Below are 23,159 nucleotides of genomic sequence, written 5' to 3'. Positions count from 1 at the left end.
TATACTTTACAGTCTGCTTCACTTTTATGTATATCTGAAGTTACTTTGCAAAATATATAGGCCTATGAAACAGTTAATATTTGCAAAGTCCATCCACTCATCCATTATCTACCCACTTACTGTTCCAGATCACAACATTTACATAAAGTTTTATAGGCTTTAAACTGTACTCTCTGCTACAGCATAGATAAATATTACACTTAATAGTCCACTACACTTTTGTGTGTCTGAAGTTACTTGAAATATTTTTATATAGGCCTATAAAACATTATGTGATTTTCGACTAGTTTTCAGGTCATCAAATGTCCTTAAATTCCAAATATACTTTTGTGTGATAAAGTTAAAGTACGTTGTAAAATCGATGCATAGATATGCTGTGACTCACTTAGTTTTAAGTCAGTTCGAAAACATTTTCATTACTTCTTAATTCTGAAGCTTGAAGTTTTCTTTTCTTTTCTTTTCTCTATTCTTTTCTTTTCATTATTTGTGACCCTTTGGTCAGAACTTTACACAACCCTGGGGTTGGTTGTAATTCAAAATTTAAATTCTGCATAACTCAGATGGATTCCTTATAAACCCCTTCTAATTTTGAGATCTATAAATTTGAATTTAAAGACAAACAACTGCCTGTAATGTTATTATTACTACAGTATTATAACAATGGCATGGGTCTATATTTTACCCACAATCACCAGCAGATGGAGTCATTTCTCAGCTGACTGCAGCCAGCCAGGGATCATAGACTGCACACTGTCAGGGACAAGCACAAAATCTTTTTAATAGTGTAAACTGAAACTGTATTTCTCAAACCCAGATTTTCACTTACTCAGAACACAATAAATGAGTGACCTCCTTAGAAAGATGTGATTTGTCCCTGATTAAAAACCACTATGATAATACTTTTAAATTAGTTTATGATGACTTACTTTGGTTGTACACTATTATTATAGTGTTCTTATTAAATTAGTTTTCACATTTGTAGAGTACCCTTCTTTTCTGGGAAAGCTTTTTGTTTTATTTTGAAAATTTTACTGGAAGTAGAGTCTTTATTTATTTCCAATGACGGGATGGTGTCTAGATGAGAACCCAAGGACCGGGAAAGATCTCGCGAGAGTTGGAGAGTTTAACCCATGATTTTCCCCTAACCTTAACAGAGTGTTTTGTCCATAAACCTAAGCAGATATTAACTACAGCGTTGTCACATAATAAAAACTAAACAGGTTGTAAAACGTCCACGCTGAAAAGACAACACGTACATATCTCGCGAGTGTGTCGCAAATACAAGGTTCCCGTCTAGACACGACCGCGCCGATGACACATGCTCACATGCTACAGCGCTGACAGAAGCACAGAGAGGAAGTTAGCTGGCTTTTAGGCGGTGCACACACACACGTTTGTTTTGATAGAGACATGCCCTTGAAACCTCGTTAGTCCTGCTTTTGTGACCAGTATCACTATTTCAGTTAGCTTACCGTCCTGAAAGTATAGTAGGTATGTAAAAGCTTTCATTTTAAGTCAGCCAATGTAGTGCCGCTGAAAGATAAAAAACCGAAGCATATCAGGTGAAGCTATTTATATAGTAATATCAGCACAGAAAGCCCAAAAAGCACGGCTAGTACTGCTATGACCTAGCGATAGCAAACTGTGTACGTTAGGTGATATTAGCAGTAAGTTATTAGACTAACAGTAGACCAACATTTAGATGAACTTGGAGTCAGCGACAGTACAGTGAAACACTGGCAGTGCCATGACACGTTGAAGTTATAAAAGTTTTTCATTCTGATCTATAGCTGCACGCAGCCTCTACACTGGATAATCAGTATACACTGGGTATTCGAGCCTGTAAGTGTTATGACGTCAGACCGCAGGATAATGTTGAATATTTGTATCTTTCTATCGACAGTAACAACGCCACCATGGGGTTTTTACTGTCTAAATCCATGGATGCAAACCTTAAAAAGCAGCAAGAATTCATGCTCCACAATTCACGGCTGCAGGTGAGTGAAGGTGCACCCACTCACATTGTGTTAACAACAGTGTGCAGGAGAAATATGCAGCATGCCTTACCTGATGAAACCTTGTGGTACCCCTGTCAGGTAGAAAACGGAGTTGACTGTTGTAAGACAAATGCCTGAAGGCTTGTCCTTCATCTACTGCACTGAACTTCATTTATATATTGCTTTGGACAGAAGCATCTGCCAGCTGATTAAATACTACTGGCAGGTAGGCCAAAACATGTTATACTAGTCAAGGCTGGGCAAAGCAGGCAACTGCCCCCAAAAGCTCCCAAAGCTCAAGGTTCATTGTGTGGCAGTTTGATATATTGTATTTTTCATTAGAAATATGAGAATGTGCACTACAGAAATAAGGCACGATATCAGCTGACACAATGAGGACCTTGAAGGCCAACTTCTGTATTTTTCAACCTGGACACATTTTTGTGTCAAAGTGACTAATGGAGACAACAGTTTTTGAAATCAATCCAGTATTGAGGGAGAGCACTGCAGTCAGAAGAATGATAAATAAGTTACAATCTAATCCTAATGGGTAACTGTGCACAAGTTACATTCACTAAAACTGCTTGTTTTTTCCATTGACAGGTCAGATTGTATCAGTGTATGTACACTGGTGAGTGTATATACTATATGAACTACAAATCAAATGTACATAAATGCTGCCTTATAAACTAGAAAATAAAATTATGTGTTTATGTTCCTTAAAAGAGCTTAAAAAAATAAAATAAAAAAGTTTCATATCAGCACATATCAGGCAGCATATACCGATATAGTCTAATAACCACCAACCAGTATATTTGTCTGGCCCTAAATTGTAATCCTCCAGTGTAATCCATCAGCTGTATTTGTGATCCCAGCCCACATGCATCAGAGTTTCAGTAGTTTGGTCCAGAAGACAAAAGACTGTAGCCACCATCGCATTGATTTGACCTTTCAATATACTATACTTATCAGCCTGGCGTTCTTTCTTTCTCACACAGTGTCGAAGGTGGGGATAAAAGCTGCATTTTGAATCTCAGCATTTTCATTTAGAGACCACAGATTTTATTGCACTCATTATTTTTTTGTTTGTTTTTTTTCATTTCAACAAAAGATTTTTTTTCTTCGCCTTTTTGAAGCCAATTTGTTGTGATTTATTCATGCCTGCAAGCTGCTGAGCAGCAGGTGGGATGTGTGACTGTCATAACACCAATGAAATTATCCGGCTTACGCCCAAAAGGTTTGTTGTATTTTCTGCTTTGTAATTTTCCCCTGCTCTCTCTGCTGTAAGTGTGGAAGAAGATGACCAGTATTATTCAGTGATAGTTAAGGTTTGCCAATTGGGTTTCAGAGTGCCCTTATTTGGCTGGTGATGATGACTCACAGGTAAATATTAGGTTCATGTTCAAGCATTGCTGTCGTAGATCTCCATTGTTTCATTGACTTTTTACAGGTAGTTTTATATTTATTATTTACACTCAGAATTAGGTTTGAATACAAATTATTCAAAGTTTACAAGTATCCCTCTGTCTGCTTAAAATTATTAAAAAAGCATATGTGACAATAGCTTATATTTGAATTTGGATTAATTTATCCTTTAAGATCTTGGCTGAACAAAACATATGCAGGGTCCTCAGGGTCTCTGATGGTCAAATATTATGTTACTGTCTGATACAGGGAATAATTTTACTGCCTTTTCGTCTTCAACAATGAAATTGTTTTTATACATCAGCAAATTTAATAAGTGAGATAGACCCTAGCAATTTCAGAATATCTGTGAATGAGCAGCTGTTGCCTCCCCCGGCATTAAGGTGTCAAAGATGATTGCTTGCCAGTGTTTTCAAGTCACATCACTCAGAGATAATTGACCCTTTCCCTGCTCTTGCCCTGTGGACTCAAAGTCACGGAGCATTGTGTTCAAGCCACGGGGTCCGTCCTAAACATTACTTGAAAATTCAGCGGATATGGGTGCGTTCATGTGACACATGTCCTGAGGATAAATGACGCAAATGATGTTTTTGTTCGCTCTATATTTAACAACGGGTCTTGGTTGCTAATAGTAGGGTTGTGCTTTTGATTCGCAGCCACTGAGCTTGAGTGGGTTTGTGTGTAAAGTAGGTGAATAAAGGCCTCCCCACTAGGTTTTTGATTTGTTCTGATTTACTGTTGTTGTTTTTTGACACAGCACAGCGCTAACACCAATATGGAAACCATTACATTCATTCTTTGAATTTACTACAAAAAATATACCTCTGTAAATTCATTCATGGCTCTTATACTAAGTGTGTCCATGTTGTGGGTTGCTCTGTCTCTCTCTTTCTGTCTTGTTTGCTTCCCTCCCTTCTCTCAGAATGCACAGTAGACCGTGATGTTCAGTTTTCCAAGTAATGTCCCGCTCTGTATTTGCTTGAAGCCTTGAGAAAATGCCAGTGAATTTCCCACTTACGTTTCAGCTCTGCTCTCACTTTGTCACCTTCAGAGCGGGCTCATCGTGGCTCATTTCTTTCTTTCACTTTTTCTTCGCTGCCTTTTCCAGTCACTGTCTCACAGTCATTGTGTAATCATCCACTGCTAGTCCAAGCTTGCCTCTAAATCTGTCTCCCTTGTGATGCTCCTATGGCAGAAACATGATGATGTCTACTTCTAGGTAAAGGCAACCATGCGCTATGTTGCTTTGTCATTTTCATGAGTACCTCAGTTTATCAGACATGACTCATAATCATCACAAGAAAATAGACCATGAATATAAAAAATTCTAAGGAACAATGATATCGATAATTAACATTTCACAACCTAGAAATGTTTAGACTTGTTGGCACATGAGAAATATAAAGTCCTATTTTTGAGTCATTGTTTAGATTGGGTCTCAAACCTCAATACTTATCTTTTACCAACCGACGTGTATTTGGCTACATTTATATAGAGCTTTTATTCAAAGCACTTAATAAGGGTTTTGCTACTAATTTACACACACATCAGTGCACTGAACCTCCCACCCTATGATTAGTGGACAACCTGCTCTACCTCACGAGCCACAGCCGCCCAAATATGTCCATTACAACAAGTAACTAAAACCATCCAGTGCAGAAAGCTGACAACTGGATTTATAATATTGTTTACTTATTCTTTTATCCGATAGTTCCTGGTTAAATTTAATTGAATAAAAATGTATTTGGCTAATTGTAGACGGGTTGCCTTTGTTTTAGATTTATCATGATAGCAGACTTTTAAACTTTGATACATTATTATTATTATTAAAAAGCACTCAATACCTCTTTTGATACCACGGCCAAAAGAAAAAAGTCCTTGTCACACAAATTAGGATACATTTTAAGTGAGGTCTTGAATGAGCACTTAAATAATTTCTTTAAAATATTTTTTTACTTTCAGATACTAAAATTAACAGATAAACATGTGGTATTGAAAAAGTACTGAAGTATTGATACTCTTGACAACCTTGTTTTGTCTAATATCTAACTTTTAAGAATTTTGTCTTCTTCTGTTAAAGGTCCAGTGTGTAATATTTACAGTGATTTATGGGCAGAATATGGCAGGAATGGAATATAATATCCATAAGTATGTTTTTATTGGCTTATAATCACCTGAAAATAAAAATAGTTGTGTTTTTGTTACTTTAGATTGAGCTGTTTATATCTGCAGAGCGTGCAGGTTCTTTTCTATGGAAGCAGCTATGTTTCTAAAGCAGTCCTGAGCAGACAAACCAAACACTGGCCCTCAAAGGGGCCCTATCGTGTTTTCCATGACTTTCTTAGCTACTGTAGGAGGAGATTCTCCTACAAACTTGGAATGGAGGGTGAGGCAATATGTTTGCAATCTGCACACTCACAGCTAGATGCCACTCAGTTGTGGGTGCTTTAAATTAATAAAAAGGGTTTTATAGAGAAATATGTTTATATATAATTGTGGTATTGGTACCAAAACTTTTATCTGCACTCGTATTGGAAATTTTCAAATGATACCCAATTTCCAGTCGTGTTGACAGAAGGCACAAATTGTCTGGCAGAGCAAGCTTTTCTCCACACGTCCAAGATCTGTGCTTGGATGCGAACAGCATTTGTGTTCACATCTGTGAGGTTGGAAGTAGATTTAGTGGCTGCGCGTGTGTTTATGGTCTTGATGAGTTTGTTCCTGTTGGTGACTGTGAGTGTGGTGAAGTAGCAGCTGGAGCAATAGACAAGGACTGGCTGTTAAGATGCTTTGATACAAGGGCAGCAGTAGGTGGGGTGCAACAGAGAGGGCGTCGAGTTTCCGGATGGTGGAGAGCTTCTGCTGGCAGAGTTTATGATTGGTGTTTATGATTGGAGTGTTCATCAATGCTGAGTTAAATGTCCATGAGGATTCCCACATATTTGAAACTCAGTTTCATGTCAGCTGTGTCAGTGCTGATGATGCTGATGATGATGATGCTGATGATGTTGTGGAGGGTGGAGGTCAAATACTGTAGTCTACCTTTTCAGTTTATAATAAGCTAAACTAATTCTTTCTCACTTTATAGATTAATTTGTAACTGATCCATTTATTTTTGTTTTGTTTACTGTTTATTAGAGCTGCCACGATTAATTGATTGTCAGCTATTTTGTTAACTGATTAATAGGTTTGAGGATTAATATAAAGTAGTGAAAATTCTCTGATACCAGCACATTGTGAATATTTCTGTTTTCTTTATTCCTCTATGACATTAAAACTGAATATCTTTGGGTTGTGGGTACAACAAGATATTTGAGGACATTATCTTGGTCTCTGGGGACCACTGACATTTTTCACCATTTTTCAACATTTTATAGACCAACTGATGAAAATAGTTGTTAGTCGCAGCCCTTCTTTTTATGTACAGATTACAACAGATTATGTAAAAATTACAACAACATGTTTAGCTTTTAGCTAATTAGCATCTGTGTCCTTTTGAACAGCATACAATCAATATAGCCAATATAACAGCTAGAGCTAAAATAATTAGTCAATTTATCTATTAGTCTATTAACAGGAAATTTATGATAAGTGGTTCATTGTTTCAGTATTTTTTTCAGTAAATATGGTGAAGAAATGGCACACATGTTGTGGTTCCAGCTAGGACTGTGTCTGGATGGATTCTTTCTTACCACAGTGAAAAAGCAACATAGTCCTGTCGGATGGTGATTTGCCCCAACTGCTTAAACAATTAATTAAGAATACTATCATGCGTGTAGTGTACATAGACTAAAGAATTATTGGATTGATTTAAAAAATAATTGGCAGATTATCAATAATTGTCCGTTGCAGCCCTAATAAATTCAATGCATTCACAAGCTTATTTCTGACAAGGAAGGTCCTTTCTGCAGAATTGTACTTGAATGCATCATTCAAACAGACTTTTCGTGAGACCAGTGAGACCAGTGCCACTCAACCAACTGGGAAACTGCCAGTCATCAGGTGTTGGCTTATACTGATTAGGCCCATATTCAGATTACACCGTCACAAAGACAATTCCAATTAGACATTTTTTTAAACACATACACACACACACACACACACACACACACACACACACACACACACATACACACACACACACACACACACACACACACACACACACACACACACACACACACACACACTTACAAGCAGGTGACTCACGGGATAAAATAATTATCATTGACAAGAATCAGGTAGTTTTTAGATTTCCAGTTTTTATTAAATCCAGTCAAAGTACTTCCTGTTTTATGACCGAGATGAGAGAAGGAATTGCTCCTCGAGAGGTGACGTCTCTTTCAATATGTCACAAGAAAACGTCTCATTACACATTTCTCACTCCTGAGGACCATTCTGTGAATGGATGGGTAATTCCCCCTTGCTGTCCTTAGAAAGGGGTCTAATCAAAACATAATTAAATTCTTGACTCATGAAAAACACCTACTGCATTTGGTTTCAATTTCAACTTTGTCTAGTTTTAATTAGGTATACTTGAGTTCACTATTGTTCACTAATTTAGCTCAACAAATCCTGCAATTAGCGAACAAATGCTGTTGATTAGATTACAGAAGCCGTTCCTGTGATTTCCGTGACTTTGAAACACTGCTCCACCCAGAGTCTGTCTTCAGTGTGAAACAGTTTCCCTGAGGCTTTAAAAAGTTTATAGCTTCCTACTTCCTGGAGAGGGTAGCAGATGTAGTCAGCTTGGTTACAGTAAGGGATTCCAAAGCCGGTTAAGTTTCACAGCGAAATGTACATAGAAACTTCCCATGTGTGTACAGAATTTTAGGCCTGTGCACCCAATTTATGATTGGGTGGTGTATATAGATGGTTTTCCTTTAATGTTTTCACCTTAAATGTGTTTAAAGCTATTTTTTTTAAACCTATATGGCAACATATTTTATATTAAAGAGACTAGATAAATAAAAGATGGCTGAAACAAATTCCTATTTTCATTTACTGATTAAGGAGACAATTATTTTGTTGATTTTGTCTATATAATGTCAGAAAATAGTAAATAGTGTCAATCACAAATTTAGTGACTTCTTTAATTTGTTTGTTTTGTCAAGCCAACAATCCAAAGTCCAAAGATATTCAGTTTACTCACTTACAACTGATCAATCAGCTGATTGCTTCAGCTCTAAAACCAGTCCATGATTGATCATGGGCAAAATTACAGGTTACCAAGCAAAAGAAAAAACTCTATTACAGTCACCTACAGGAAATATGGTATAAAAGAAAGTAAGTAATGTAACCGAACATGTCTCCTGAAGAGTTAACTGGAACTCTGCTTCTTTGTGAAATGAGGGTGTTGAATTACAGCCAGTCACTTAATGTACAGGGTGGAAATGAGCAGCATGATCACATGATGAGAACATAAAAGCATAGGTCAGCAACAAAATGTATTTTAGCCATCTAAGAAAGACTGACCTAAAAAAAAGTAGCAGTAAAGAGGTGAAAATATTATACGTATAGGGTGCACTTAAACTGATGTAGATTTTAAGTGACTAAAATACATTTGCTGCTGTTACCGTTCACAGCAGTTTATTGCTTAGCTTCCTACACTCCCCGATTATGGATACCTTATACAACCCACTTGAAAAAAATCTTACTATCTCTTTAACTCAGGCTTTTCCACCAGAGAATTTATCTACAGCACAGTGAATATAAACATATTTAGTGAAATAATTTAAAATTCTCAGCTCAGTTGACCAATGATGAGCAGTAGGCTAGCAGAAGGATGCAGGTGCTTCACCCTACATCCCAGTCAGCTCAGTATCCAGTTTCATGAAAAGAAAATATGGCTCTAATGCTCAAATGCTGATTGAACCACAATCAGTCTAACAGCATGCCTAAAAAACGTATTAGATTGGATTTAAGGGTTGATTGTGCTTCATTATTACAAGTGCCTTTTACTGTACTTCTACCCGCCAATGACGGCTCAGCCCGGTGATTACAGCTTAACCCTCCTGAGCTTCTTAACTTTGCACTTTTCCTTCTCCTCTACTACTGACGTTTATTAGTAGTCAAGCACTTAAGTCATCAAATCACCCCACTTGGTTCTTCACATCGTCACAACAGGAGAACGTGTGTGTCACAAAAGGTATTTGATTACAATTTTTTCTGGTGATATGATGATATGTTGTACGCAAAACTTTTTATAGCACAATTTAAGAGCATTTCTATTGTATTTATTAGGTTTTTTTTTTTTACTTGGAAGACATACTGACATACTGATTCTGCAGAAGAGAAGAAGAACTGGATAAACATGAGAGGCAGCTACAAAATGTGAGAACAACGGCACAAACAATTTAGAAATATGACAATTATCAGCAATATAACTGTCAATGAACAGCTGAAGATTGGAGACAGTTTTCCTGTCCATTATCAGGTCCTGAGGGACAGTTGACTGATCGTTCTTGTCCTTATTTATTTTGCCAGACAAATGAAACACATGTAATGCTGAGTGTGTGGTCAAAATTATGCTGACTCCCTAATAAAAGATTAGTAAATAAACTCATTCAGTCCTAATGTAGATGTTTTGCCCAGTTTCTTGCAAGGACACTGACTGGCTCAAGTTTCAACAGCAGACCAAATCGAACATGATCAATGTTCAACATTAATGCTTTTTTTTTTACATGAACATATCTCAAGAACGCCTCGCGGGAATTTCTTCAGAATGATGAGCTGCAGCTCTTTTTCATTCCTTGTCTCTAATTGAAGACAGCATGTTTCTCAATGGAAGTTCACTGGAATCATACATTTATAGTGAAAACTTCCATTTGCCAAAAATACACTTTATGCCTTTTAATAAATTCCTTACAGGTCAGTATATTGGTAAGATTAACTCCTTCAAAGTCTTCACTACATATATTACATGACTCTGGACAGACAAGGACATAAAATGTAACTTGACTGGTTGGTGGAGGCAGATACCTGCAAGGAAGTAATTCTATTTTTTATTTTTATTTTTTTCTGTTTTGTATGCCCATTGACAGCTGATCACTCACTCTTCTTAACCGTCCACTGGGGGCCACAAGTGATCAACACCTGCTTCAGTTTGAAATCTTGTTTCAGTTCAAGACAGCATACTGTATGTGGAGGTCATGTTAATGTTGGTGGAGCGTCTTTCTGAAAGTGAAATTCTTTCCCGTTCATGCTTGACTTACGACTTAAGGCGCTCAACAGTCCGAGAATTCTGTTTTCATATTTTACGCTTCAAAATGCTCCACACATTTTCAGTGTGAGACAGGTCTGGACAGCAGGCAGGCCAGTTTAGTATCTCAACTCTTATACTACAACGCTGTGGTAACACATGCAGAACGTGTCTTGGCGTTGTCTTGTCGAGATGAGCAGGAATGTCTCCAAAAAAGACATTGTCTGGATGGCAGCATATGTTGCTGCAAAACCTGTATGTCCCTGTCAGCATCAATAATGCCTTCACAGATGTGACAGTTAGCCGTGACGTGGGCATTAACACGCCCCCATACCATTACAGATGCTGCTTTTGAAGTTAGTGCTGGTAACAATCTGGACGGTCCTTTTCCTCTTTAGCCCAGAGGACATGATGTCCAATGAAATGAAAATGAAATGTGGACTCGTCAAACCACAGCACACTTTTCCACTGTGCCTCAGTTCATCTCAGATGAGCTCGGGTCCCAGAAAAGTCTGCAGTGTTTCTGGATGATGTTGGTCTCTGGATTTTTCTTTGCATGGTAAAGCCTTAACTTGCATTTGTAGATGCAGCGTCAAACTGTGTTTACTGAAAATGATTTTCCAAAGTGTTTCTAGGTGATGTTGTATCCTTTATACAATTATTATGGATTTTAATGCAGTTTTTGTGTTGGGGCCTGTATGTGCAGGGATTTTTCTGGATTCTCTGAATCTTTTAATGATATTATAGATTGTAGATGATGAAATCCTTGCAGTTTTGTGTTGAGAAATGTTTTTCTTAAACTGTTTGACTATATAACTTGTGAACCACTTAGCCTTTCAAGGATGATACTGTCACCTGTTACCAATGAACCTGTTTACACAAGTGTAGATGTGTACAGCAGTACGGCAAAACCTTTAATGTGGGCATGCAAAGTGCATGAAGTGCACATTCAGTTGTTGTTTGCTGTAAAAGGCCTTGTAGAATTGTGGTATATTTAGAGGTGTTTTTAAGTTCACTCATTGGCAGATTAAGACAGTATTTGAAAAACTTTTTTATATGCAGACTTCAAGAGTCTCTGTGTAACAAGCCCCTCCTATTTAATTTCATTCACTTTAGCTTATGTTCAGCCATTATCTGTGATATACAGTGTTGTTCATGAATATGGGCAGAAAGTCAGAAATCAAAACGTTGCTTCTTGGACATGTTGTAATTTATGTCATCCACTTCACGTCATCGACTCACTTGAATGGCACAGTGGTCACTTATTTTAACCTTTGCATCATCAGTGAGTTGGTGCCACTCTCACGTTAAGTGGAAATAAAAGCTCATCTTTGACACATTCACTTTTTGTGAATAAAGGCTTTTTGAATGAGAATGTCACTCAGCCATCTCAGTAGCAATTGTTATGCAGGAAGCCCGTGTTTCTGTGTGTAGATGTGTGAGTGAGTGTCAAACAGGAAGCAGCGGACAAAAGATTCATCTGACTGAGCTTCATCAGCATGGACACGGTGTCTCAAAGGCTGGACTGGCTGTCTCTCGTTCTTATGACCTTTTTTGTCCCTCTGACTGTCTGTCTGTCTGTCTCACTGCTTCCATATCCAGCTGAGCTGATCCCTTTTTTTCTTCTTGGTGTCACTTTAATTGCATAAATTGTGAGCAGATTGTACGGTCTGAATATTTCTCTTTTTTAGTATTGCTTCGATTTTTTTTTTAAATACTTTGCAGCTTCTCCAGACCTCTGTATTGTACATGTTTACCGTATTGCACATTGCAAATTGTGAGAATTGTGAGAACTCAGACACATTTTTGAGACCAAAAACCTGACTGATATTCATTTTTTCACATAAACACATAACATAAACAAACATGTTATGTTATGTCATGTTAAGTTGAATTAGTCTAATTGTGACCCAGATAAATACTGAGTGGGACAGTTCAATTTAAAACTAAACTTCTCGGTGCTCTCTGGTGGACAAACTATATAATGAAGATATTGTTTCTAAACATATTAGAGCACATGCTGCCAAAAATCTGTTAAATATGACTAAACATTTTAATTGGTTGCACCCGTGCGCCTGAAATTTAGAAAAACGAAGAAATTTCACAACTACGGTACACATACAGGCAGTGTATCAGTTGATGCTTTTTATAATTTTATAATTTTATAGTACCCCCAAATATTTTTTAATTAGTTGAGTTTGTCACAATTTCGTATTGAGTGTGGTGTGATTTAAATGAAGATGGTTTATTTGTAACTTTTTTCCTGTTTACAGTCATTCAAAAGAATAATCAACAAAATTAATAGAAAATGTACAGTAAACTCACAATAAACCCAATATATAAATAATTTTGCCCCAGTATTCACCAGACACAACTCAGTCACATCAACCAAAAGTAAAACATTCGAACAAAGCAAGAACAAATAATCAGAATAGAACAAACAATCAAAATCAGCCAACACATCCTGTCCTCTGTCTTAATATGCCACTTTCCCTCTCACATCATTCATCACATATCCATTCAATATTTTTAAACATTTGTTTAAATGTATCTGATGTTATACATGTTTTCATTTCTTTTCTCCTGTGTGTGTGTGTGTGTGTGTGTGTGTGTGTGTGTGTGTGTGTGTGTGTGTGTGTGTGTGTGTGTGTGTGTGTGTGTGTGTGTGTAGATGGAGCGTCAGATCCTGATGCAGAACCAGATGAGAGAGAGACAGATGGCCATGCAGATTGCCTGGTCCAGAGAGTTTCTAAAATACTTCGGCACATTTTTTGCAGTGGCTACTGTGGGGCTCACTGCAGGGTGAGTCTGGGGTCAGATCAGAGGTGTTTTTTTTTTTCAGCATGAGATTCACCCAGAGATGATGTGTGTGAACACACACAATATCACTGCACATTGAGGGAACTAGTATCAGCTTGTAAACTGTGATTCTCACTGAACTGAGTCTTCACAGGTTCAGTATTAGTCCAGTGGCCTTTACTGATGCATCTCTGTGATGTTTTGTAAGTGTTAGAGTGGCGGTGTCAAGTTAAACAGTGTAATCTTATAATAGTTACAGTCTTGCTGAAAATCACAAGTCACCTGTAGGTGGCACTACAGCAACATGATATATTTACCTTTTTTTTTCAATTGCTAACATGCATTGGTCAAAACTGGAATCACATTGTCAAAACTCTTAACACAGTCAGCAAAACAGATCAAACTGTGAGTCATTTTTCATTGCTTTCACACAACATGCATGAAATTACTTATTACTTATATCTTATTCATACCTCACCACCTCCTGAACACTTTACTAATTGCAGCATTTTTCAATTGCTAATGCACCTTTTCCAAAACTGTTAGGTCAAATTTTGTGTATTTCTACAGTAGTAATACTCAAATGTCTAGAAAATCTCAGTAGAATACTTACAATTAAATTAAAAAATAATACTTACAAACACAGCTGATTGCAGTTTCTGCTGAAAGCCTAATTGTGGCCACATCCAGGGGAGAGGGGTGACTGGAAGCCTCACAGTACTGCACAATGTGAGTGATTAGATACATGTTGTTGATGTATTTTTTTGTAATTACAGTATTTTTGCAGCCCTGGAATTTCAGGAAAGCATGTTTTAACAAGCAAGTTACTATATTAAATGATATAGAAAAAATAAAGTAAAGGATATCGAAGCAAACTGTGTTTCTCATTCCCTCTTTCTAAGTATACTTGAGAACAGTCAATAAAGTGATAAGATCTCATTCTTATTCTATAATGAAATACTGATTTATGTTGAAATAAATCATTCAAACTTCAACAGTAAAAGTTCATCTTATATGTATTCTCCCTGTTATTATTGTTTTTAGGTCAGTGTGCCGTGAGTGATAATGTTTGCCTTCTGAGTGAGAATTGTTGTCAGTGTTTTGGTCAAACTGGTTTATTTGGAGACATGTACAAAGTGTTTTGGTGGTTTAATTACGTTTTGGAGGTGGGATTGACAGTTTGTTTTTGACATGTTGTTAATGCAGACTGTATGAAGGGTTTTGAAAAAGTGGACTCAGTATTGACCGATGCTTCTTACCAAACAACTGTAATGGAATGATTCATTGTACTTTTTCCTTGATTTATTTTTTTTACAACACAGTTTTGTGGCTTGAATCTAAATATGAGGCTGTTTTCACCTGGTATTAACATTCATTTTGGGTGATCCGATCACAGGTGGACAGCTCTGAGTTTGTGAGTTCACACCTGGTGTTATAACCTCTCTACAGACGAGTGACCACTTGTGATCAGATCTCATTTCCCTGCTCTGTATGCAAATAAACACTACAGCTATTTTCTCAGTTTGATAGCCACCGGTGTCCATTTGACCGTTCAACATGAAGATTCGACTATTCGCCGCTGTTTTATTTATTTATTTATTTATTTTTTTTAGGTAAGTGCCACACTGAAGCCTTATGTAGTTTGATAACCTGTGCTGTCACTGGCCTGGCAGTAGAGACGCTCTGTGGTGCGCTTTGATATTATACCTGAAATATGGGCAGAACGCACACTTTTACTTTTTCTGACTATGTAGAAATCTGATGTTTTCACGTCACAGATGATGAAGGAAGGTATTGCTGACTGAGGATCACAGAGAGAAAGTGTGTGTCCCAGCACACTGTCTGCTCTTCATAGCAACAAGATGTTTTTTAAAAGGAAAAAATAACTAAATGTGTTACATTAAGCATAAATTTACAATTAAGAATACACCATAGCCGATTCATTTCCTCGCTCTGTGTGCAAATAAACAATGTGTCTTGGGTGCGTTCACACCTGTACATATATCTGTCCACTTCGGATCTCCCAGGACGCCTGTTAATACCAGATGTGAACAGTCTCTATGAGCTCACCAATTTCTTTTATTTAACTTTTATTGCATACTGACGGTGGAAAATACTAAACTTTTCTTATCTTTCTTTCTTCAGTGCCATTAAAAGAAGGAAACCATTCCTGTTGGCTCCCGTCGTTCCTCTCAGCTTCATTTTTGTCTACCAGATGGACAGCGCCTATGGGACACTGATTTATCGTATGAGAGGTAAGATACATGAGCAAACCTTCAATGCCAGACGGAAAATAAGCGTCATCATTTTGCTTCCCGTGAACTCTTAACATTCAGTTTAAACAATATCTTTGTAATGAAACCACACTTTTAAATCCTAACTATGAACACCTTGCCGTTTTTCACAAAGACAACACTTAGAGCAACCCTTTTCTTTTCTTTCAGCCACATTATTAATGAGATATATTACACTGATATCCACATTCATGAAAATTTTATGAAACAACAATGCCTGTATTACAAAAGTTAAATGTTTTACAAGTTTTCCATTAATTTAATTTATGTCTCTACTTAATGTGCATGTCTTTTTTGGGAGTATCAATATGTACACATATGCACACATATGAAATTTAAAGTAAAAATAAAAGGTATAAACATATATTAAACTTCATTTTGTTTCCCATTGTCCTTTTAGGGGAGGCTGAGAGTATCATGACGTCTGAACATGACCGTCTGGATTTGCCTCATGGAACTCCGAGTTTCGATAGCATAGAGAAGGCCCGCCGCGCGAGAAGCAGCCTCAGCTCCTTCCTGGAGAAATAACGTGTTGGTTATTTCAGACAGAATCATAATCGTCCAGGTGATGCATTCATCCGCTCCGCTTTTGTTTAATTATGGAAAAAAATGCCAAACACCAACTGCCTTTTTGACGTTATCGAGTCTATGCTTTGCACTAATTTTATATCATGGACATTAAGTCAAACTCTAAAAATAATGATGTTGTGTTTGTTTTAATTGTTATTATCAGTCTTCAAACACTTTTCAGCACCGAACCACTGTTATAAACTTTATAAGGCACATTGGTGGATGTAGAATTTCAGTCAAAATACTTAAATTTATTAGTAGTACACTGTCAGTACTGTAGTACATCATGAAATAAATCTACAACATGAATAATAACATGAAGTACATTCATTCAGAGACAATAGCTGTGTCCCAAATCCATACTACGTACCAAATCTACATAGTATGCACTACTTACTAATATCGTCTGTTTTGTATCGGTTACTACATAAAAGTACCAACACACTTTACCATTTTACACAAATATGAAATGATGCGGTACATGTTGGATGTCAATCAAACTGCAAGTTTGAAAAGCTGCTGCACAGTAAACTTCACAAGAACACATCAAAATGTTTGTCTAATGCTCGCTTCTTTGTTTCCGAGATTCATCGGCGCAGTTTCACCACCGCCCACTATTAATTTATATTGTCCAGCTGAGCACAGCTTCATTTCCTATATAGGGTGAATCAACAACACATTTAAAGGGCCGGCGTGTAACATTTAGTGTCAAGTCAAATCAGTTATATTTATATCGTGTCAGATCATCGCAGGGGTTATCTCAGGGGTTATCTCAGGGCACTGTTCATATAGAGCAGGTCTAGACCATATTCTTTATAATAATATTTACAGACCCAATAGTTCCCATCAAGAACAAACACTAAAGCGAGAGTGATGAGAAAGAAATGTCCTTTTAACAGGCAGTAATCTTGAGTGGAGCCAGACTCAGCCGCAACCGGTTCGATTGCTATTGTTCCGACTTCCAAAAATATGAACTAAAAGTTAAAATATCCTTCCTCTTTTTGATGAGGACCTCCTAGGAGCCACTCAAGAATCCCTGTTGATCCCCTGGACCCCAGTTTGAAAACCCCTGGTGTAGGAGAAACTATGGTGGCCTTTAAACTCGCTCAGAACATGAAAGTTTGTATCTAAAGTGTTTGATTTGTCTGTTCTGGGCTAACATGGATGACCCAACCAACAAAAACACAACTATTCTTATTTTCAAATGATTGTACATGGGTGAAAAATATATTTATGAATATTATGCTCAGTTTCTGTCATAGTCTGCCAATAGCTTCCTGTAAGATCATATTTAGTTTGCATTATTTTATCATTTTTCTGCTCTGTCACACTAAAAAGCAGCTTAGACTCAGTATGTAGTATGGAATTGGGACGTGTGTGTCAACAAGTTGTGTTATTCTTGTTAATAGGGACAAAAATACCAAAAACTCAAGGTACAATAATCTCACACTAAATATTCATTTTTTAAAACAAAAACAAAGAAGACAACTTGAAAAAAATGTATGTATTATGTCTGTACAAATGTATTTTTTTCCCATTTAACTTAAAGTGCATCTGTTTTTCTTCTTTAATAAAATAAAAGTAGGCAACATGTGCAGTAAATTGGCATGAATTGTCTTGCATGCTTGAAATATGTGTGTACAACTGCAAAACAAAAACAATGCAGCAGTCAGTAGCGGACCTTTTAAAAAATAAAGTAAAATAAAACAATTAACCATGTAATCATCACAGACCTGTACTGTATTGAGATGTTACATCCCGACATGTTCATCATGTTCTTTTTTAAAGTTGCATTAAGTCATTTTTTACCACTAGACGGCAGAAAGACTCAGACAGTTGCCTACTTGCACATCAGGCAAACATAAAGCAACATGAAAATCTTAGTGCAGTATATTTAGTTTCCATTTGACATACACAAATACAATATTCACATATTTTTAGCTCTAGTTTGGTTCACAATGGGCACATTAGTTTTCTTAGATGGAAAGGGATCAAAATGTTAATGTAACGTAATCATAGAGATTCTCAACACTGTGGACATTTGTCCTGACAGAAGACGACTTATTCCTCCAAACTGTATCAGTAAAACTTTTGTAAGAGAAGAGTTCATTTGCCAAGGTCAAATTTCAGCGCCAAGGAGCTTTATACCAAAGCTATGGTTAGCGCCGATGCACTTGTAACTTTAATTTTTTAATATCGCAGTAGTATTCGACTGATGTAAAACATTACAAGGTGCTGATGTTTATGCAGTATGTATTCACACATCATTTTAACTCATCTTTGACATCATGGAAACTATATTTATAAATCCAATAAAAAGAAATATCACAAACACTTTCTCTTCTCCAGTCGTCTTTTGTGACGAGCTGCTGCTGTGACGCAAAGCTCTAAAAGCCACTACTGACTGGTATAAATAACAAACCACCTGTTTTTTATTTCTTTCCTTAATTTCTTCCTAGTGAGGTATACAAGATGTCATACAAGTCTTCGTATTGTGGTCACGAAATCATCACTTCAACGGGCGTATGAGTAATGTGCACACTCACACTTCACATGAAAACATTCCCTTAATATCATTACAATAAAGAAATAACTCCAAGTACGTCATTGTCATCAATCTAAATGACGTGTGTGTGTGAGAAGGAGAGGGAGGGAGAGGAAGGGAGAGGGTTGGGGTTGAATGCATAAGTTAGGACTAGGACTACAGAGAGAACAATAAGAGGGAACCAAAGTCTGCTGTGCAACACAAGGCAGACAAACAGAAGCATCTTTTACAACTTCAACAGGCTGCAGCAGAATTATAACAGCCAGGAAACCAGCAGGTTTTGAAGCAGCGATCAGACCTGAGGTGGAGCTCAGTGTGACCTCCCAGTGTAGCTGTTAGGTTCAGGACAAGTGAAAAGAAAAAAAAAAAAAGAAATGCTGTGGAGAGTGACTTTTGCGGTGGCTGTGGTGTGCGTCGGTGGCATATGCAGCTGTGTGCAGGCTGACCTGATGAGCAGACTGATCCTGCCGAGGGACTACGGGGTGAAGCTGTGCGGCAGAGAGTTCATCAGAGCGGTCATTTTCACCTGCGGCGGCTCCCGGTGGAGGCGATCCACAGAAGGCGTCTTAGGTGAGTTATCATTACTGTTCTTTTAGTAATTGCTTTGGTTGTGCGCACTAATTGGACAAGTGTGTATCTAAAAATAGGCATACATGGAAGAAAAGAAAAAAAAAGAATTATTATAAAATCTATTTTTTTTTTTTTGACTTTGAAACGTATTTAAATATATTCTCATGTAGCCGAGGTGATTGATTTCTCAGCAAGGCTAAATAAGAAGAAAGATGTGGTGCACAGGCTAGGAACTGTATATAATTTATCATTTAAAATTTTCACTTTTGTTAGTTTTGTGTTCTGCACAAATAAGTTCCAACAAGCTTATTATACACCATTATTTAGAAAAATACTCCAGAAACAAGCGGTCAAGATAAATAACAGGTAATACTAAAATAAATCATACTGATATCCTTGCCAAGCTTTAGAAACAAGTAGCCAACTTGTAAGCAATTAAATTAAACAGATTCGTCATTTTGTTTCTAAAAAAATTCCCCAGAATCTTAAGATATTTTTAGAATTTTTTGCAAGAATCTGGAGCACATCTGTATAACAGGTCAAATACAAAGCCAGTATTTATCTATTTATTTAAATGTGCTACATCTGTTGCACACACTTAAATAAAATATCTGAATATGCCTTCTTGCCATATATCATTTGTATGTGTAATATTTGGTGAGAAAATACACAATCTTGACAATATCTTGACGTCATGTTTGACATGTTACTTTGCTGTTATTGTATCCATTGTGGATTTTATCACATATGAGTCATAGCTTGAAATATTTGGGCAAAGCTATCTCTGGATTCTGTTTTTTTTTTTTTTTTTTTTGTGCAGTTCCCTTAAATCTAACAAGTTACTTTGTTCCTCTTGTGTTTATGCTGGATGATTGATTATTACCAGACATATTTTGTGACTCAGCTTCCTCAAAAGAAGCATGAAGATTACACGGTTGCTTAAGTTCCCATTTTATTGAACCAGGAATCCAGATCCAGTCCATCCATGATTTATTTTTTTCTGACAGTGTGAGTATGTGCTACTTCTAGAACATAAACACAGACACACATGTTTCTGTCAGTTCTGTTTCACCATTTATTTGGTTCAGCTGTGATCATAATGTGAGTTTTAAATTTTTGACTATTGACTTTTCTGAACTGATTTATAACCTTTGAGAGAAAAACTCTTGATCCATCTAAGAATCAACTTTTTTCTTCTCTTTCTCTATCAAACTAAAAAGAAAAGAAAATATAGAGGACATTTCTTTAGTTTTAATCTTTGTCAGTTTGGTCAAATGTTTATTTAGACTTGGATGTCAACATGACTGAGCTTTCACAAGGTGTAAATACCTATTTTGAACTATTTAAATCTTGAAACTGACAAACACCCCCTTTATTATAATTTCTTTTTTTTTTTAAACTTAAACTTGGGCTTAAACTAATTTCTAAACAAGAAAAACTAAACTGAAAATAAAAACTAATGAAAAATACTAACTACAGTATCTCCAATCATTACCATCATTCTTTTATTAACAGTCTGATCTGCTTTTTTTTTGTTTTGTTTTGTTTTGTGACTAAAGGTGTGATTGAGAAATAATTCACAGTAAGCTTTAGGGCTGCAGCTAATGATTCTTTTCAGTGTTGGTTAATCCTTGATCAGTTGTTTGGGCTATAAAATGTGAAAAATGTTGATCAGTTTACAGAGGAGTAAAGAAACCATAAAATATCCACATTTGAGGAGCTGAATTGAGAGAATGATTAATTTAATAGTTGATTCATCGTAGAGTAATCATTGCTGGTTATTATTTGCGCATCCTTTTCTGTCCCCAGATCCCTTCCAGTGGGGTTCCCTCAGTGACGTTACAACAGAGGACAACCAGCAAACCTGGCAACCTGGCACAGAGCTCACAGATAACTCGTCTCCCCTCAGCCTGGCCTCCTCTTACTCCCTGACAGACCTCCTGGCTCTTTACGGGCAGCAGCAGTCACTGGGTGACCCGTCCCCGCTGGAGGAGGCATCTCAGCCGTCCACGGCGGCTGACTGGCCCATTCCAAGCAAGAGGAAGAGGAACTTTTCTCTGGGCGTGGCAGGGAAGTGCTGCAACCAGGGCTGTACCAAAAACGATATTGGACGCTTGTGCTGAGGCAGGGAGGAGAGGATTAGAGAGGGTGGGTGATGGGCGGTAATGGACAGTGTACAGTTGTGGAAAGATGTAGGAGTTAAAACATGGAGGAGTTCACATCTGCTGTTTAATAGGCTTTAGTTAGCTATTCTAATTCATGTTATTACCACAGAGTATATAAAACATAGTGATTACAAAGATTCATCACATTACTCCAAGTCTCTGTCATAATATTTTCTTTATTCTGCTCACTTGTCTGATATTTTGTTTAAAATAAAAGCTTATGTATTGTACATCACCCTTTCAGCACCACCAATAAATTTTAAATACTGTGTTAATATGAAACACTGAGCGGTATCATATATTCACACCACAGTTGTTGTTTATATGTGTAAAAGGATTTGTAGCAATAAGCAGCGTCCATGTTCTGTCGCCTGCAGACTGTCAGACTAAACTGGGTTCATACAGGCCAATATCACACATTAATGTCATTTAGGCTACTGTGAACTTATTGCTGGCTTCTGTTCACAACGTTACGCCTGCCTCAAACATTTTCTGTCAACACCCCGAGGACACTGCTGCAAAAGATCTTTTGTTTTTTCTTTTAACCCTTTCTGGCACAGCTAAAACACACATTCATTTAATCCCCCAAAACAAAACCCCACAATAACATTTTTGGTCTAAATGTAGAAATTATTTTACAGTATCGTGTATGAAGTATCTCATAGACCTATTAGCTGTTTGACTGAAGCCACATTTAGATTAAAAAAGACAAAATTCATATTGATGCTACTACAATATGTTTAGTTTAGGAAAAGTATATGGACACCTGGAATATACTACATATCCATCTTTCAGTATTTACATCTACCTACACAAATATATTAAAATATAGCTGCATGTTAACTGCTCTCTCAGACACATTGAAATCAAACATGTCCAACTTTACATGGTGGAGGAATGGAGATGTGCATTTACTGACCTTATAGAGTACACAGTATTTGTTTAATTGAAAATTGATAACCTGTTTGAACAAAATGTTGAAGCATGTAGGCCTGTGTGTTCAAACACAAGAAGCCAAGAGCATGTGTCTTATTTAAGTCGCATTTTGCAGCAAGAATGACAAACTGGATACTTGGATATTTTATGAGATTTAGTTTATGAGTTGGTTTGAAAACTTTGCCTTATTTACTACTTACATATTTTTTAGCCTTTAATATAACAGGCACACAGTTTTGTTTATATAGCACCAAATCATATTTCATATCATATAAAGCATGTCTTGACTGTACTCTTTTTAATATTATTTACAAAGACCCAACAGTTCATTCAGTTCAGTTTCATTCTTACTGATTCATTCTTACATAACATAAATATATTAGTGTTTTGAAACGCCCTTGCTCCACTGTTATGGGTTTAATGTTTAAAAAGTCAATGTAATGGTCAAAACCAGGTTTAAAGGGACAATTCACCCCTAAATCAAAATTACATATTTTCCCCTGGCCCATAGTGCTATTTATCAATCTAGATTTGTTTGGTGTGAGTTGCAGAGTTTTGGAGACGTCTGCTCAAAGCAAGATAATCCAGACCTTGTGAGCAGTTTCATGTAGGAACTATATGAAGCTACTTTCTTCCAAGTAGAAATGAAATATTTCT

General features: G+C 36.8%; 2 protein-coding genes across 5 annotated transcripts; both read left to right on the top strand.

Moving 5' to 3' along the window:
* Positions 1 to 1,319: 1,319 nt before the first annotated feature.
* Positions 1,320 to 18,957, top strand: plgrkt (plasminogen receptor, C-terminal lysine transmembrane protein). 3 transcript variants are annotated; one of them, XM_084746453.1, is made up of 5 exons: positions 1,320 to 1,491; positions 1,904 to 1,997; positions 13,295 to 13,425; positions 15,568 to 15,677; positions 18,746 to 18,957. In XM_084746453.1, exons 2-5 carry the CDS (start codon positions 1,917 to 1,919, stop codon positions 18,817 to 18,819), a joined length of 396 nt encoding a protein of 131 aa, XP_084602579.1. In that variant the 5' UTR covers positions 1,320 to 1,491; positions 1,904 to 1,916; the 3' UTR covers positions 18,820 to 18,957. The 3 variants fall into 3 exon arrangements, with proteins under 3 accessions (XP_084602579.1, XP_084602577.1, XP_084602578.1); XM_084746451.1 differs by lacking the exon at positions 18,746 to 18,957 and adding an exon at positions 16,117 to 16,830 and having other exon boundaries at positions 1,331 to 1,491; XM_084746452.1 differs by lacking the exon at positions 18,746 to 18,957 and adding an exon at positions 16,117 to 16,830 and having other exon boundaries at positions 1,331 to 1,562.
* On the top strand, positions 18,753 to 22,267 carry rln1 (relaxin 1). 2 transcript variants are annotated; one of them, XM_084746450.1, is made up of 3 exons: positions 18,753 to 18,815; positions 19,262 to 19,401; positions 21,211 to 22,267. In XM_084746450.1, exons 2-3 carry the CDS (start codon positions 19,281 to 19,283, stop codon positions 21,522 to 21,524), a joined length of 435 nt encoding a protein of 144 aa, XP_084602576.1. In that variant the 5' UTR covers positions 18,753 to 18,815; positions 19,262 to 19,280; the 3' UTR covers positions 21,525 to 22,267. The 2 variants fall into 2 exon arrangements, with proteins under 2 accessions (XP_084602576.1, XP_084602575.1); XM_084746449.1 differs by lacking the exon at positions 18,753 to 18,815 and having other exon boundaries at positions 18,974 to 19,401; positions 21,211 to 22,265.
* The last annotated feature ends 892 nt before the right edge of the window (positions 22,268 to 23,159 follow it).

This window comes from Lutjanus erythropterus, chromosome 20 (assembly GCF_056507025.1).
Source record: "Lutjanus erythropterus isolate fLutEry1 chromosome 20, fLutEry1.hap2, whole genome shotgun sequence".
Classification (NCBI taxonomy): Eukaryota; Metazoa; Chordata; class Actinopteri; order Lutjaniformes; family Lutjanidae; genus Lutjanus; species Lutjanus erythropterus.
Note: the sequence above shows the minus strand (reverse complement) of the source record. Positions and strands in the feature narration are given on the sequence as shown.